The following is a 15,855-nucleotide window of genomic DNA, read 5'->3' on the forward strand; positions in this document are numbered from 1 at the left end:
TCCCCCTTGCTGTGTACCGCTGGCCGCCCCTTCCCGATCACAGCGCACGGGAGCCCAGGAGCCCGCGGAGCCGCGGCGGCGGCACCGCCCCCCGGGCAGCAGCTGTGCGCCGGGCGGCCAGCTGGCCCGGTGCCCCCCGTGCGGCCGCGCTCACCCGAAGTCGTCGTCCATGGACTTGAAGAAGAACTTGTAGGTGGGCCGCTGCAGGACGCCCTTGAAGTCGGCCAGGGTGACGCGCTCGGCGGGCAGGGGCAGCTTCACCAGGTACGGCGTCTCCTGGCCGTCCAGGTGGTATATGATCTTGGTCTCCCCCATGGTCCCGCCGCTGCTGCCCGCTGCGCCTGGGCACCCTGGCCTCGGCCCCGGCCGGAGCGCTCGGCCCCGCTGCGCTGTGCTGGATTCGGCTAGGCTCCTCGCTCTCCGGCCCGCGGCAGCCGCGGTTCCCTTGTTCTCCGGCCGCCCCCGGGTCCCAGCGCCGCCCGCCCGTCTCCCCGCCTCCCCCTCCCCAGCTGCCCGCCACAGCTTCCGCTCTCCCAATTTCCCTGGCTTTGGAGGCGACGGGGACTCTTCCGGCGAGCAGCCCCGCCCCGGGATTCTCGGGCCACCGTCCCTCCTCCGCTCCCCGGACCTGGCGCCGCCCCCAAGGCGCGAGGCCTCAGTTTCCTCCTCCGCAAAGCGAGAGAGCTGGACCCGAAGAGCCCCAAGGCCCCTGCCAGCTCTCCCATCCTTTGTGAGCTGAACGGATGGGGGGCGGGGGCCGACAGCTCCTCGGGGGCTTCAGGGGTGGCCCGGAGGGTGGGGAAGGGCCACGGGGAGCCAGAGGCGGTTGACCAGCTGCCCACTGGCTCCAGATGGGGGCGGGCCCTTAGACCCCTAGCCTAGCCCCCAGGAGCCGGGCCAAGCTGGGATCTGGGCTCTCTTCCCAGCTCAGACTAAGGCGGTCACAAAGTTGGGGGCCTCAGAGGAAGGGCAGGGCAGCTCAGCTTTAGGGGGAGCCTCTGAGGAAAGGAAAGGCCGGGGCTCCCCGTCTCTGCGTCCATTGTCAGCATACCATGCCACGTCCTCAGCTGATACAATTCCCATCTTACAGTAGAGGAAAACTGATGCCGGAGTACCAGTGACCATCAGATGAATGGCCTGGCGGTCAGCCAGGTCTCGGGGCATCACCCCGGTAGGAACCACCAGGCCATGGTTAACTACTCTAATCAGCACCTGGGACGACCCTGGAAATCCTCCTTTAAGGCCAGGTCTGAGCCTCGGCACCGGAAGGGTCGGGCAGACAAACCCAGGGTCTGTCCCATCTTCTATCTCGGGGAGTTGCTCTAAGACCGGAGGAAGGGAAGGGCACGACTCCAGGCCCTCCCCATCTTTTCCCACAGCTCCATGGAATGGTCTACTCGGGGGCCCAAACCTATCTCGCCCTATTCGGGCTATTCCTCCAGGTGTCCCCCCCCCCCCCATTTGGTCTGTAGAAATCCTGTCAGGGTGCTGGGAGGCTTCCTCCGAGGGCCTCAGCTGGAAGCCTCCCTCTCTCCGAATGCCTCCAACACTCATCAATAGGCTTCCACGGCCATTTGTTTACTGCTGTATGGTCTGAACAGTCATTTGTGCTCCTGGCTTATCCCGCCCCACCAGCCTCTGGGAGGGCAGAGCCAGTCTTCTGTTCCCTTTGTGCTCCTCACAGGGGCTGCCGGAAGCAGAGGGGCTTAGAAAGGATGGAACAGCCAAGATTTATTTGTTTCCTGGTGGTGAGACAGGCAGGAAGGGCTGCTTTCCTGGGCCCCCACAGCTGGCTGCCACCCGGGCTGTGCTCGCCACCCTCCTGACCCGACCCCCTGCCCTAAGAGGCCCACCAGGCTCCAGGAACAGCAGTCCAAGGTGTCCCAACACAGGGCTGCCTGGGAAGAAAGCCTAAGTTTGACTTCCTCTGGCCCTGCCCTGGCTCCAAGCCCCACAGCTTTGGGGTTGGAGGGAGGATTCTCCCCAGGCCCACCCCGGCCCCACTACCATCCCCGAGCTCCACTGGCTGGTCCTCAGGAGCCAGTTAAGGCAGAATAGGGCAGAAACAAAACACACTTTTTTCAAATTGTCAATACAAGCAGCAAAGGGGCCCAGTGGCTCACTTCAATGCCCCAAGAGAGGTCAGGTGAGCCAAGGGGAGCCCGTGGTCTTTGGATCAGCGTCCTCCTGGGGATGAGACTGACACAGACCCAACCCCCGGACTTGGGGGCTTTGTCCCCTGGCAGATGCTTCTTCCCTGCAGGTCGTCACCTCTTCCCCAGGCCCCAGACTCCAGGCTGAGGAGGGCCTGGGGCTTGTGTCCTGGCCTGGGGGGTGGCTGCTCATCCACACGTGCTCTTTTGCAGGGTCCAGGACGGGAGGCCACGTCTGCGGGGCAGCCCTAGCAGAGCCTCAGTCTTGTTCATCTTCCGATGACTCTTCTTCTGCCTCTTTGAGCCACCGGATGAAATTCTGTAGCTGTGGAAAGCAGAGCAAAGGGCTCCTGGAGGGAGGGCCACAGCACTGTCCTTGGCCGCAGTGCTGAGGAGTCCCCCGAGCCTCGTGGTCCCGGTCCTCCGAGGCCCAAACTCACCCGCTGGTTCTTTCGCAGTTTCTGGCCCTTATCTGGCACGTCCCTTTGATTGAACCACTGTAGGATGGTCTCCTCAGCGAGGATATCCAGCTCATAGAAGGTCATCAGCACCTGTGGAGGGCCAGCAGAGACAAGCTTAGTGCCCCACTCTGGCTCCCCAGGACCCCCGGGGCTCCAGTGAAGGCTTGTGATGGACATTTATAACAACAGCTTTTCACAACTCAGCCCCTGCCCACCTTTCTAACCTTTGGCTGGCCTCCACTCAGCCTTCCCTCTGCAGGCCGTCTCCTTCCTTACCTGGAACCTTCTTGCCCACCTCAGCCTCCCAGCCCTGGCTTCCTTCAAATCTCAGGCCACAGATCCTCTTAAGGTCATTTCTGGCCCCTAAAGCCGCCCGTACATCTCTTCTCTGAACATCCTGGGTAGTACATCTGCCTGTGCACATGCTGTCTTCCCCGTCCTTCATGTCCCAGGCAGACTGGCGCTTGGTGCCACTCGCTGGCCCTTCCCCTTTGGGCCTCCACTGCCTAAGCAGACAGTTGAGGGAGGCCGCTCAGAAGCTCTCCAGCCCAGTGGCCTCTGTGGGCCTTCACGACAGCTTAACACCCCCCTCTGGGGCAGACAGGGTGCGTGTGTGAATCAGGGGTGTATGAAAGCCCGTGTGTGACAGGCATGCAGATAGCAGAGACAGACCGAGCTCCACACTAGACTTGGTTTTTTCCCTTTGGGTCTGGACTGCCCTGCCTGGGCCCAGGGATCCCAGGCACCTTGGCTATGGAGGTGACCAGGCTTTCGTGTTCCAGGAAGAAGTCCTCGATGGCCGTCAGAGCCTGCAAGTGGTCTCCTGTACGCTTGATGTAGTTCTTGAACACGGGGCTCCAGGCCCGGAGCAGCTGGGAAGGGAGAAGGTGGGTGGTGTGAGGGAGGCCTGGAGACTTTCCACTGTCCACGACCATGAATGGAGGCATTCCTTCCAGCCCTTCATGCTAACCCTAGTGTCCTCCCCTTCCTTGCCATTTCATCCCGCCCCACGCTGGCCCTGAGCTCAGCACCAAGGAGAAAGGAGACGCTCCCCAGAAAGAATGGAAGGAGAAAGAGATGCTTGTTCCCTCCTGGATCCCAAGTCTAGGCTGCTAATGCCTTCCTGCCTGTTCTCACTGGGACTGGCTGGCCCTGGCTCAATAGCTTTTCACGACTTGGGGCCACCTCAGCCCTAAGTCACTTCTGAGGTCCCCCGGGAGGGCCCTTTGCTGCCGGCCCTCCTAGCCTGGCTGCACGGAGGCTCTGCTCACAGGTAACAGGAGTCCACAGTAGCGGTTGGGGTCCAGCTGGGAGTTGAGCTGCTCCAGAGGGAACTCCAGGACGACTTGGCTGAGCACCTGCATCACCTCCTTGAGGCTGATGTTATAAGCATACCTGCCAGAAGGAGAGCAAACACAGCTACAGCTGGGCTGCCGTCGGCCTTACGTGGCACCGGGGCTGCTTCGCTTCTTCGGGCAGCCAAGGCCTGGGAAGCCTGAGACTCGAGGGGAGGTCGGGCAGTTGGCTGTGGAGGGCAGAGCTGCCTCCTCTCCCCCTTGGCCGCCATGTGCCTGGGGCTCTGGGTGCTGCTCACCACATCCTTTCTGTCCATGCCCCAAAGTTCTCTCAGCCCCTGAGCCCAGATGCTGACGAGCCTGCTCATGGGCAGGGCTTCTCCCTCCCGCACCTCGCAGGTGACACGTCTGTACTCAGCCTAGGTTCCAGCCAAAGCAGAAGTGTCTAAGCAGGGGCTGTGCGGCTCTGCCTGTGAATCTCCGGTGCCCAGAAGGCTTTCTCCCCTCACCTGTCTCTGGGAATCTCTAGCTTCCCTCCAGGCTACAGGAAGTGTCTCCTAACTGGAATCCTTCTCAAATCTTCCTCCTCCTCTGATGTAGCCCCCAGAAGCTTCAAAGACCCCGAAGACCTTCCAGCTCCAGGACAATGACTCCATGACCTCCTCAAGGGAGTTTTCGTGTTTGGTTTTGTATCCCGAGGGTGCCTTGCAGTGGGCAGAGGCTTAATAAATACTTGTTGAACTGTGGAAATGCCTTGCCAGGGAGGGGCACATCTGGCTGCCTGGTACCAGGCTGAGGAGGCTTCTAGATGCCCCCCCTACCACCCCCTTCATCGAGAACCCTCTTAGCTCCTGGGGTAGTGCTTAGCACAAAGCAGACACTGCAGAAATGACTAAAACAGGATGGAGTAAGACGTGTGAGCAGACTGCCTGTGCCAACGCTACTGGCACCTTGGCAGAGCGACTCCAAGCACCAGGGAGGGAAGTCTAGCCCATGGCTGCAAGGCTAGCTCTGGCTCTCTAGCCACTGGACCTCCCTGCCTTCACACTGCTTATTACATCAGTGAATGAAAGGGGGTTGTTCTCGGCCTGCTTGACCCACTCCCAAGGGGCCATGCACACGACCCTCAAGGCACAAACTCTTCTTACTTAAGAGAGTTGATTTCCAGGACCAGGTTATCGCAGGAGATGTTTTCCTCTTGGCCTCGCTGCAGGGTCCCCACCACTTCATTCTGGAACACTGAAAAACAAAGACAGTGGACTGAGCCCCGGCCAACTCGGGGAGGCGGCATTTGAGGCCTGCCACAGCCTGGTGCCTCTCATCTCTCCAGGCTTGTCTCCGTGTGCTTCCCTTTAAGTGCACCTCCCACCCCCACCCCACCCCAAAGCCAAACCAGACGGCCTCTGGTCCTGCCTTCACCTCCTCCTAATCTTATGTCCAACCTCCTATATCTCCTGCAGCAAATCCACCCTTGGTTCCACCCTGCCATTTTCCATATTACAACAGTCATAGTGTGTCACAGAGGGAAACCTGACCCAAAAGTCAGTGTGTATGGAGGAGGAAGAGATGGGTCTGGACCAGAGAAGCAGGGTCTGGGCAGAATCGGCCTGAGGCAGTGATGGGCAAGCTTTTCAGAGGGGGCCAAAGGAAAGGAAATGCTCATCTGTCAGTCTGTTTCTAAGGCAACTCTTTCGAAGTTTCACTGTATTGTATTCGTCAGATGAGGAAGAATATCACATGGTCAGATAGAACATTTCAGGGGGCTGCAGTTTGCCCATCACTGGCCTAAGGAACGAGACTGGCAAGAGAGAACCTGGAGAAGGGGGCCTACGGGACCATTTGGGAGAGACAGAGAGCCAAAGAGGGAGGGAGAGACAAAAAGACAGAGCCAGAGAGAAAGTGTGTACGTGTGCGTGTAGGAGGTCAGGAGTGGGTGGAGGCAGATCATCAGGGTTGAAGAGAGTGTTCACACAGTGGAAAGCTTTTCAAGACGCTTGACAGGGAAGGCAGGAGGCAGACAGTGACTAGAAGGGCTGTGGGAAGGAGGAAGGAGTCCTGAGCATTTTCTCAACAAAGAACGTGCAGCCAGTTATCAAGGGGAGAATGAAGACATGCCTGCTGCCACAACAAGGTTGTGGAGGAGGCAGGATGGAGGACATGGGGAGGGAGGGGGATCAGCCTTATTGAGGGGAAGGGAGCTGCTTCTGGAAGGAGTCCTGGGACGGAAGAGAAGCAATGAATGGGAGGCTCCGGGGGTGCTCTCCTAAGATGGCCTCTGTCTGTCTCGTCAGTGGCAGAGAAGGTGACATCGGCAGCTATAAATGTGGGTGGGTGGGTCTGGGTGGAGAGAAGGCCAAGAATAGATGCGGCTGTGACAAAGAGAGGGTGAGTCAGGCAGGGACCCTGGTGAGGCTCTTTAGCTGTAGGGGATAGAAGGGAGTTTCATTTCGGGGTTTGCTTTGCTGACTCTCTGCAGCCCTAGAAGGAGAATGGAGAGTCCTGATGGGGGGAGGGGTGTCACCCAAGGATGAAGAGCCATCACTTGGGACAGAGGGAAGGTCAGGGGAGCCAACTTACTCTTACACTAGGACTTTTTTTTTTTTTTTAGCCTAGGACTCTTAACAGAAAAGTGGTTGTCCAGGCAGTCATGGTGGAATGTGGGGCAAGGGGATGGCAGAGGGCCTGCCAGGGACCAGAGGACTCCAAGGGAGGGAAAGAGGGCCAGGAAGAGACAGCTGGAGAAGACATTTCAAAGCTCCCCATCTCAGAGCTGTTGGAATTCCAAATGATGGAGATAAATGTGTGTTGCTGAGAAATGGAGAACTTGTCTCTAATAGAGAGTGGCAGAGGACAGCCACGGGAGGAACCATGGGCCAGTGAGCCCCCTCCCAAAGTATGTGGACTACTAGGGGACAGCAGCAGCAGTGAGGCTAAGGATAGGGTATGTGCAGACTGCCCAAGAGGAGAAGGCAGAGCCCTGTGGGCACAGCCTGGCTGGGGGTGGCTCTAAGGGGCAGGGGGGAGACCACAGCTGGGCCAGGGGTTAAATGGGAATCACAGCACTGGCTAAAAAGTTCTGGGACAAGGATGAGAGTCCAGCTGACATCAGAGCAGTGCTGTGGAACGGGCCACTGTGCAGGAACTGGACTAAGGAGGACAGACAAGGGCAAAGAAGGCAGCAAGATACTTAAGATGTTGGGTCAAGACAGATGGGATGGGGCCGAGGGACCCCCATGTGAATATCATTGGGAAACCCTTCTCTGCTGCCGGACTGACTGTTTGGCCTCCACACCTCCTCAGGTCCCTCCATCCCTGTCTGAGGGACTGGATGAGACTGGAAGGCAGGGCCACAGGCTCCAGGGTCTCCACTGAAGGAGGCCTCCATAGTTTCCATCCCATTTCCCACCACCTCTACAGCTTTGGGACTTATCCATCAGCCCTGGCACTGGGTGCCTCTCTTTTTTTGCTTCCTTCAGGCCCTTTCTCCCATTAAGTATAAGTGCCCTGAGGGCAGGGACTCTGTTTTGATTTGCATCAGTACCCCTAGTGCCTATCCCAGTGCCTGGCACAGAGTAAATGTCTGTTGACCAACTGACTGACCCCGTCTCTACCTTTAGCCAGTGCTTTTCACCTTTAATGTCATCCAGCTGCGGGGAGCCTGCCCGGCTATCCATCTCCTGAGAGCCAACGCTGCGCTCACTGTCACTTTCACTCTCTTCGTCCATGTTGACTGTGAGTCCTAGGAATAGGGGATGGGGGTGGATGGGGGGAGACTCAGGAAGAGCCAGATACAAATCCCTCTGTGACTCACACAGGTGCGAACCTTAATTTACACTCAGGGAGGATCTGTGACGAATGTCAGAACTGGCTGGAGTGCCAACCTATCCCCTCCACTCCCCACTCCCCACCCCCAGCAGGCTGCTGGGAGATTCTAGTGCCTCACAAACATCAAAGTCCTAGAAGAAATCTCTATGCCTGGCCTGAATGAGAGCCCTCACTCACCCCATAGGCTCTGCCGAAGCTCCTCCTCTTCTTCCTCCTCCTCCTTGGTGCCTGCTCCCGCTGCTCTCCAGAGGTAGCCCTGGCCTGCAGCCCCCACGTCAGAGGGGTTGTAACCTGAAAAAGGCCCTACCCTGTCAGCAAGGCTCTGCACGGAGGGGAAGGGGGCATCCACACCCCATGGCCCAGGAGTTGGCTGCAGGGGAGCCCCAACCTGTGAACTTCACTTTTTCTTTTCTGTCAGCTCCAGAGTCGTCACTGAATTGGTCATCATCCTCTTCCTCCTCCTGATCTGGAGGGTGCAGGGAGATAACAGAGCCCTCGGGCAGCTCAAGATCTGGGCCCACCACCACCTAGAGAGATGATGAGTCAGGGTCAGGCTCAGGTCCAGGAGCTGTAGGTCTGGGCAGAAGCAGGTAATTCCCCCCCTAAAGAATCAGAGCAAATGGGGATGGGGGCACACCTGATTGGGCCCAGGACTGAGGGATGCACCTTTGGGATCACTTATCCACTCCCCAATCTAGGTATGGCATGGGACCTCACCTGGGAAGTAAGGACACAGCGTGGCTTTAAAGTAACCCGCTCCTTGACCTCAGAGTGATCACATAGCAGAGACTGATGAATCTGTGCCCCACTGGCCACCCGAACACCTTGCCACAAGTAGGTCCGGTCCAGTAATACGTTGTCACCTGGCCCAGAATTGGAAGGACTTCTGAACATCTAAAAGGGCTATTTCTAACCTGGGATTCCTCCTTACAGATGGCAAGGAGAGCAAAGACCCAAATGATTCCTAACTAGTCCTCCCTACCCTGCCAGCCCATCCCAACTCAAAAGTACTCAAGTGGCCCAACCACTCTCCGTTCTTCACCCCAACCCTGACCAGTTCAACAAAGTCCCCCCACCCCTTCACCCTCCCTGACACCCAGATAGGAAGACTTCAAATTCTTAGCCCACTAGGCCTCATCTGAGGCAAGGCACCTCTGGTCTCCTAAGGGCAAACACCTGATTCGCCCTGGACAGATGTCCATGAAATGTAGGCAGATCAAAGGGCAGAGGGACAGTCGAGTCTCCCCATTTCTACCAATGCTTCCTTGAGATGAAGGTGGAGACTTGGAGGTGACCCCAAATTCCCAAGGGTTAGGCCATTGGAGAGCATGCTCTGACAGGTAGGCCCTACCCAGCTGGAAGCCTGGGCCAGCAACAGACTTATCCCTGCCACCTGAGGACCCCAAGAGTAGATGAATAAGAGCTAGGAGGGACCCCAGAGGAGACCAAAGGCAACACCTTCACTGAGGAAACTGAGGCCCAGCTAAGCCAAGCCATATAGCCCATCATCTCAGTGGTAGATAACTGGCTGTGCTGAGGTAAAAAGGCAGAACCTCTTTCCACTAGATGACGCGCCAAATCACAGACACTGTCCACTAAGGGCAGGTGGCCTGAGGCTTGCTTGGTTCAAAGGAATGCCCACAAGGATGAAATCACCAATTCCTGAAATTGATATCACTTTCTTTCAGGACAATCCTACATCCTCACACTGGGGCCCAGAGCAAGCAGAGTGGGTTGTGATCAGGCCAAGAAGACATCATTAAGCTAAGCTAGTGACTTGCCTGATGATGATAGTGAATACAAGGACCCAGAGAGTCTGGAGGGCCACAGGACCCAAGGTTTCTGGGCTAAAAATGGGGCCTCTTGGACATAAGGAAAGGAGGAAGGCCCCTTGTCTCCCTCAGTAGATGGGGTAAGGCTGGTTTCTAGGCACCAGCTGTCTCTGGACCATCCCTTATGCCCCGCCAGGCTCACCGATGTGGCAGCCAGGGCCAATGATGCTGTTCTTGATGGAGCAGTTGCTGCCAATGATGGTGCCGGCCCCCAAGAGCACATTCTCCTCCAGGATGCTCCCATGGCCCAGACTCACTTCTGGCCCTCGGTAAATGTTGTGTCGGGAGTGAGTGCAGCTCTGGGCCGGGCTGTCAGTGAAGTTCATCTCTGGGGTCAGAGGATAGACCCAGCGGCGAATGATGTCAGCACACACGGCCTCATACATGTGCAGATTGGAAACGCGGGCTCCGTACTCCCGGGTTGTGACATGCATGTGGATGTGGTTGCCCAGGACCTAGGTGACCAGTCAGGTGACCAGCATCAGAGGACAGCCCAGGATCCAGCCTAGAGCTGGTGCCTTCCTACCACCCATTCTCGGTCTGCCCAGAGACCTAGTCTGCTCTGCAGGCCTAAAGACAGGCAGGAGGACCCTCCCCGCTCCCTCTCTCCCCAAGAGTAGCCACGAGCACAATTGTCTTTTCCCCCTTTACCTCCTCATTCACCAACAGGCCTCGCACAAAGTCATCCCGAGTCTGATAGTCAAAGTTGTCAGTGAAGAGTTCAGCCACCTGCCAAGGGGAGAGTCAGGCTAAGCACTGCTCCTCTGCCTAACTATGTGGTGGTACGGGAGCCGTCCATCGCGGCTCCCAGACTCCACCAACAGCTGGAGAAGCCCAGGGAGGCCAGAGGCTTCCACTAGTGGGTAACAGCAGAGAGAGGACAGAGAAGCAGCTCAGCTGGGCTTTCTAAGGGGGCGATGGCATTCTACCAAGCTTTCCTGGGAGGACGAGGAGGATGAGCTCACCTGAGGGGAACAGATGCTGATGTGACAGTCCAGCAAGTCATACCGAATGTCCACTCCTTCCCCGCTACCCTGGAACAGGCTCTGTGGGGGAAGCAGGAGGGAGAGGCCTTAGCTTAGTCCCTCCAGCTCGTCCCACCCAGCCTGGCCCCATCCTCAGGCCAGGGGATCAAGACACACCAGGGGAAAAGAGAAGCGCCGGAGCCCATGAGTCTTCTGGTAGTGGAGAAGCCGGTGGGTAGCGCTGTCCATGGCCACCACGACGTTGTCCTCAGGGCACCGTGTAGGGTGGCTAGGGGAGGACTCCTTGAAGATCATGGTCATCACAGACACGTTCTTCTCCCGTTTCCTCCGCAACCTGCACAAGTGAAGAGGGAAAAGGTTGCAGATGATTGGCTTATAGCTCGGCCTGCTCAGGCCCATCTCCAGCAGGCTCCCACTCACACCTGTGCTCCTCCAGGGCATGGCTGATGTTGATGTTGGAGACCACGTCCCCATAGACAAGCAGGAAGTCAGAGCGCACCAAGGCTTTGGCGTCCACATCTCGGAGCACGTCCCCAAGAGAGCGGTACATCTCTGAGGTCACGATGCGAACTACGTTGGGGGACGTGGGGAGGCACCATTTGGACTTCCTAGGGGGAAGGGAAGGGAAGAGGATGAGATCAGCCATAAAAAAGGCACATTTGTCCCACTTGTCCTGTATGACTGCAATTCAGTTCTATGGATATTTATTAACTGACTGCTGTATGCATACAATGGAGGATGTAAAGAGGAGACAACTGGGTCTGCCCAAAGGAACTCGTCTCAGAACAGTAGGGATGGAGCTAACAAAGGTTCTCCTAGGTAAGCAAGGAGACAAGTGTATAGAATGTGATGAGGATAAAAACAGAGATCTAAAACCCTCTAAGAAAGTTCAGGGAAGGGGAGATTGATGATGGCCAAGCATAAGGAAGGCTTCAGAGAAGACAAGATGTGAGTTAGGTCAGGAGGAAACCAAGGACTTCAAGGGAGCATTTCAGGCATAAGAGGAGGCCTGGGAAAATGTAGCGGAAGGGGGGGAGGAAGAAAAAAGAAACACCCAGTCTGGTTGAAAAACAGATTGAAGGAAAAGGAGTGGGAAAATACAGCTTTGATTCTGGAGGGCCTTCAAGGCCAGAGGGAAGTCTGAGAACCATTTAAAGCCCTGGAGCAGGGAGATGCCATGGCCAACCCTGAGAATGACATCTTTACTCTATGGAGGGAGAACAGCCAGGAGGCGCTGCCAGTAGTGATACCTGAGCAAGGAGGGGGCAGATGAAGTGTCAGCTGGATGACAGGGCAATGAGGCAAAGCTCAGCGCATGGTCATTAGAAGCTCAAGGCTGACTTGGAAGTAAAATGTGTCTTGAGTGTTAGGAACTGGGCCCCACTGTATCAATGACCTGAATGAGGCCATGGGTGACTTATGCATCAAATTTGTGGACCCATAAAACTGGGAGGAAGAGCAGCTATCATGGTGGAGGCCAGAGGCTGGATCCCCAAAGAGCCCAGCTGGCTTAAAATGCTGGGCCAAGTCTAATGATTCAAATTGAACGGGTATAAAAACAGCCCCGTGCAAGATGGGGAAGTGTGGCTAAGTACAGGTGACCCAAACACTATTTGGGGGCTATTCAGATGGTCAGAAGAATAACATGGTGGCCTAGGAAGGGAAGCCATCCTGGGCTGTGGTTAAGAAGAGTTCCTGCTTCCAGAGCTAGAGAGGTCTGTAGCCTCAACCCACATCAGGGCTCTGGGAGGTCAGTTGAAGGCACCAAATTAGGAAGAGAAATCAGGAGGCAGCCTGAACAGTGGCAGCCCAGATAGTGGCAAAGGGGCCTGCGGATGACCCACCACATGAAGATCAGCTAAGGCACTGGAGTTGGTTCATGTAGAGTTGCCCTGGGAGAACTTGACCACTGTCTTCAAGCATGTGAAAGAGCTTTAGAGAAGTCTGGGCTTTTGAGTTCAAGACCTAGATCTGAATCCCAGCTTTGCTAGCAGTCGCCTTTGGCCAAGCCACCTAGCATCTGTAGACTTCTTTTCTTTCTCTAAAAATGTAGGAGCTTTTCCAGATCAAAATCATGGGTTGTTTGGGAGAGTCAAAGATGCCAAGGCAGGTTCTCAGCCAGTCTGGTGACTGGGAAGAAAGCTAAAGGCCTTGGTAGTTTTCCCAGCTCCCACCCACTTGGCAGAGCGTCCCTAACTTCAAAGGAATTTGGAGACTATAATTAGGATTTCCAGCTTCCTGGGTGTCACCAACCTTCTTTTATGGGCTGGATGGAGGTCAACACTCCTATCTTTCCCTGCATCCCATGGCCCCTGAGATCCCAGAGCATGGAGAAGGTGCTAAGAACCCCTAAGAGAGTAGGGGACCCACAGCAGAAGCAGCACTTGAGGTAGCGGGGAAAGTAATGGTGCCGAAGTTCAGAGAGATTTCATTTAAAATCCTGGCTCTAATATTATCTGAGCAACTTGTCTGAATATCAGTCTCTTCATCTGTCAAATGGGCATAACAGCACTCTAGGACTCAACCCCACAGGGTGCTGCTATATGTACAGACATGTCTTTTCTTCTCTCATTTCGCTGGGCTTTAAGCATCCAGAGACTTGCCGTTTCCCAAGGGGCAATAGAGGGAATAAAAGCAAGGAGGTGGTCATTGAGAGACCAGCCATTCCCTGGGCAAGCCACAAAATTAGACTTGGCCTCAGTTTTCTAGTGAAGAAGACACCCACTGACCGGGCTGGGCAGGGAACCAAGTAGGACCACCAGGTATTCTCCAGGGCTCTGGACCCACTCTCCTCCAACAGGTAGAGATGTCCTGAGGGGCCTAAAATAGCCACCTCTTCCCCTCACCACTTTTACCATCCCTCCCACTTAGAAGTTTCCAGGGGGGAAGGAAGGTAAGGAAATAGCATGTAAGGGAGAGAAGGGCTGTGCCTTACTGTATGTGCTCTTTGATCTGAGGGGCCTTCCAGCAGCAGAAGACAAATGTTTCCTGCACCCCTGTGGCAGTCAGAAACTCCAGAGTATAGTCAATCAGGGCTACATTGGCCAAGGGCAGGAGGGCCTGGGAAGCAGAGAAGAGAAAGCCTTAGTTGGTGGATGTCCTGAGAATACCCTCCATCCTTTCCTCAGCTTCTACTAAGGCTTCCACCCCCCTGAGAAGTTCTGAGGCTGGGCGCTGGCTCCTTATAGGGAAACAGAGATTGGAGTAAAGCAGCAGCTTGTTCAGAGGCATCTGAGATCTCTATGTTCAGTGTCCCATGGCTCTGCAGAACCAACAACTGCCAAGCACTCGAAGAGGGAGGCTTGGACTGAACAATTTTCCAACATGTCCTCTGTTCCAAGGGAGGCCCATCTACAGGACCAGCAACCCGGGGAAGTGGAGCAAGGCATCCTCTCTTGTTCTTCCATGATCTCTTAGACAAAAGCAAAGCCTGTCAAAGCCTTATCCCTATCAAGCTTCTTCCTTGCCCTTCGACTGCCAGGAACTAGAAGCATGGTAGTGGAGTGGGCAGCGATGATCTTAGATTCGGGGAGTCAGGACCATGTTCACGCCTGGTCTCTGCCCAAGCTGGCTGCTGAGGTAGCCTGACACAGAACCATAGAGGGAGCTCCTTTCCCAAGGATCTCTCTGCAGAGCTGGAGCTGGCTCCCCCAAATGCTGGTTCAGATCCCAGCCTTGCCAAACAATCTATTTGGCCCTTAGCAACACTGCTGGGACTCAGTTTCCTCATCCATAAAATGAGAGGGTCAGTCCAGGTAGTTGTTCATATCCTCTCTACTTCTCTCTCTGTGACCCATCACATCCCAGGGCTAAACTAAAACAAACCAATTAGACTGGGTAGGGCTGCCAATGAGAGCTGGGCCGGGGGCTGTGATTACCCATTCCTGGACTAACAGCCCCAATGCTGGCCCTGGCACATTTCTCAACCCTCCAACAGAAAGTCAGAAATGAACCTCTGACAGGCTCTGGCAGCTGGCCTTGGAAGCCAAGGTCAATTTAACCACCTCAACAGTGGAAACAATTCCTATGTGTGTTTAGAATTAGAACCATTTCTCCTGTGGCAGAATGAGCCTCTATTCTCCTTCCCCTTAAGAATTTCCCCATTCTTGACCAAGCCTGGTCCCAAAGAGGAGACAGAAGACACTCCTCCCTCTCTTGCCTGGAAGAGGTGGGAGACTAGGAGAGAGGAGCACTAGACATAACAGCATACTTTTTCCATATGTGAGCTGGTTCTGATGAACTTTTTTATTATGCAAGGGAGGGTTCTCTGGCAAAAGAGAGATATAGCAGAACATGTGTGTGACAGAAGAGAATTATCAATCAAAACTTGCAGTTTCTTTTTGGAAACTAGTACAGGCCACACAGAATCCTTCTTCCTGGGGCCCTGAGCTCTCATGTAGTAGCTCCTGGCGTGGGTTCCAGACTAGACTGCTGCTCACAGTGTGCCTGAAGACAAGCCACTTGGCTTTGAGGACCCCTAGTTTTCTCATTCCTAAAACAGGGCATTGAAGAATCCTCAGTGGTCCTGCTTTCCAAATGATCAGCCCCATCAAAAAGCAAACCATCACCATACACATTCATCCTTGTGTTAGAAGCCCAGCTTCCCCATTTGGGATGGGCAGAGGAGAGGGCCAAGGGCTGACACCATATGGTCCCAAATCTCTCCCTAAGGGCAGGAGGTCCTTCAGATAAAATCATCTCCTTGGACCCTAGCCACCTGCTGGCAGGAACCTCCCTGAGACTCAGACTTCAATGCAAGTGACAGCTGGCTGGGGTGGGGTGGGGAGCAGTCTGCAGACCTGGGTAGTAAGAGTGAGCCCCTGTTGGGGGCTGCTCTCTGTATCACACAGGTAGGGAGGGATAAAGGCGCTTTTTGTCCCTAGGGCGAACCTCCACCTCCCCTGGCCAGGGCTGCTCCTGAATGAATGTCCATGAATACCATACGACTGGCAGGAGCACACCCCCTCCCCCTTGTCCTCTGGTGCCTCCTTCAATATCTGCCCGAGGAGAGGAGCCTCCTCCCTCAGGGCTGCCCCAAATTCTCAGCTCCTGGCTCTTCCCTGCACCCCTTTGAAGACCCCTGGTCTTCCTCCTGCACTCCCCAAGTCCTCCAGTGGTTCCTCAAGCTTTCCCAAGCTTCTGCTCCCATCTCTCTGCTCTCTGCTCCCCCAGTCCCTTCCGCTGCCCAGGTTTCCCCACCCCAATCCCCCCAATCCCGGCTCTGTGTTCTCCAAACCCCCCACGCCCCCTGCGCTCTCCAGGTTGTCCCTCTCGCTCCTTCCCCTCTGAATGCTCTCCAGGTC

General features: G+C 55.7%; 2 protein-coding genes across 4 annotated transcripts in view; both read right to left on the reverse strand.

The window, feature by feature from the left end:
• Positions 1-353, reverse strand: part of DVL3 (dishevelled segment polarity protein 3) — a 23,028-nt gene extending 22,675 nt beyond the window's left edge. Inside the window, exon 1 of one of the 3 annotated variants that reach the window (XM_044673260.1) lies at positions 155-353. In XM_044673260.1, coding sequence (XP_044529195.1) covers positions 155-315 — 161 coding nt within the window. In that variant the 5' untranslated portion in view covers positions 316-353. The remainder of the gene's footprint in view (positions 1-154) is intronic. The other 2 variants (XM_044673259.1, XM_044673258.1) reach the window with 2 other exon arrangements.
• Positions 354-1,714: 1,361 nt separating this feature from the next.
• Positions 1,715-15,855, reverse strand: part of EIF2B5 (eukaryotic translation initiation factor 2B subunit epsilon) — a 19,426-nt gene continuing 5,285 nt past the window's right edge. Inside the window, exons 2-16 of the mRNA XM_044673262.1 lie at positions 13,488-13,612; positions 10,975-11,160; positions 10,709-10,886; positions 10,532-10,612; positions 10,218-10,295; positions 9,709-10,021; positions 8,452-8,597; positions 8,123-8,261; positions 7,912-8,025; positions 7,541-7,648; positions 5,058-5,148; positions 3,886-4,009; positions 3,361-3,486; positions 2,594-2,704; positions 1,715-2,478 (exon numbers count right to left, since the gene is read on the reverse strand). Coding sequence (XP_044529197.1) covers positions 2,413-2,478; positions 2,594-2,704; positions 3,361-3,486; positions 3,886-4,009; positions 5,058-5,148; positions 7,541-7,648; positions 7,912-8,025; positions 8,123-8,261; positions 8,452-8,597; positions 9,709-10,021; positions 10,218-10,295; positions 10,532-10,612; positions 10,709-10,886; positions 10,975-11,160; positions 13,488-13,612 — 1,986 coding nt within the window. The 3' untranslated portion in view covers positions 1,715-2,412. The remainder of the gene's footprint in view (positions 2,479-2,593; positions 2,705-3,360; positions 3,487-3,885; positions 4,010-5,057; positions 5,149-7,540; positions 7,649-7,911; positions 8,026-8,122; positions 8,262-8,451; positions 8,598-9,708; positions 10,022-10,217; positions 10,296-10,531; positions 10,613-10,708; positions 10,887-10,974; positions 11,161-13,487; positions 13,613-15,855) is intronic.

Source organism: Gracilinanus agilis, chromosome 4, assembly GCF_016433145.1.
Source record: "Gracilinanus agilis isolate LMUSP501 chromosome 4, AgileGrace, whole genome shotgun sequence".
In the NCBI taxonomy this organism is placed as follows: Eukaryota; Metazoa; Chordata; class Mammalia; order Didelphimorphia; family Didelphidae; genus Gracilinanus; species Gracilinanus agilis.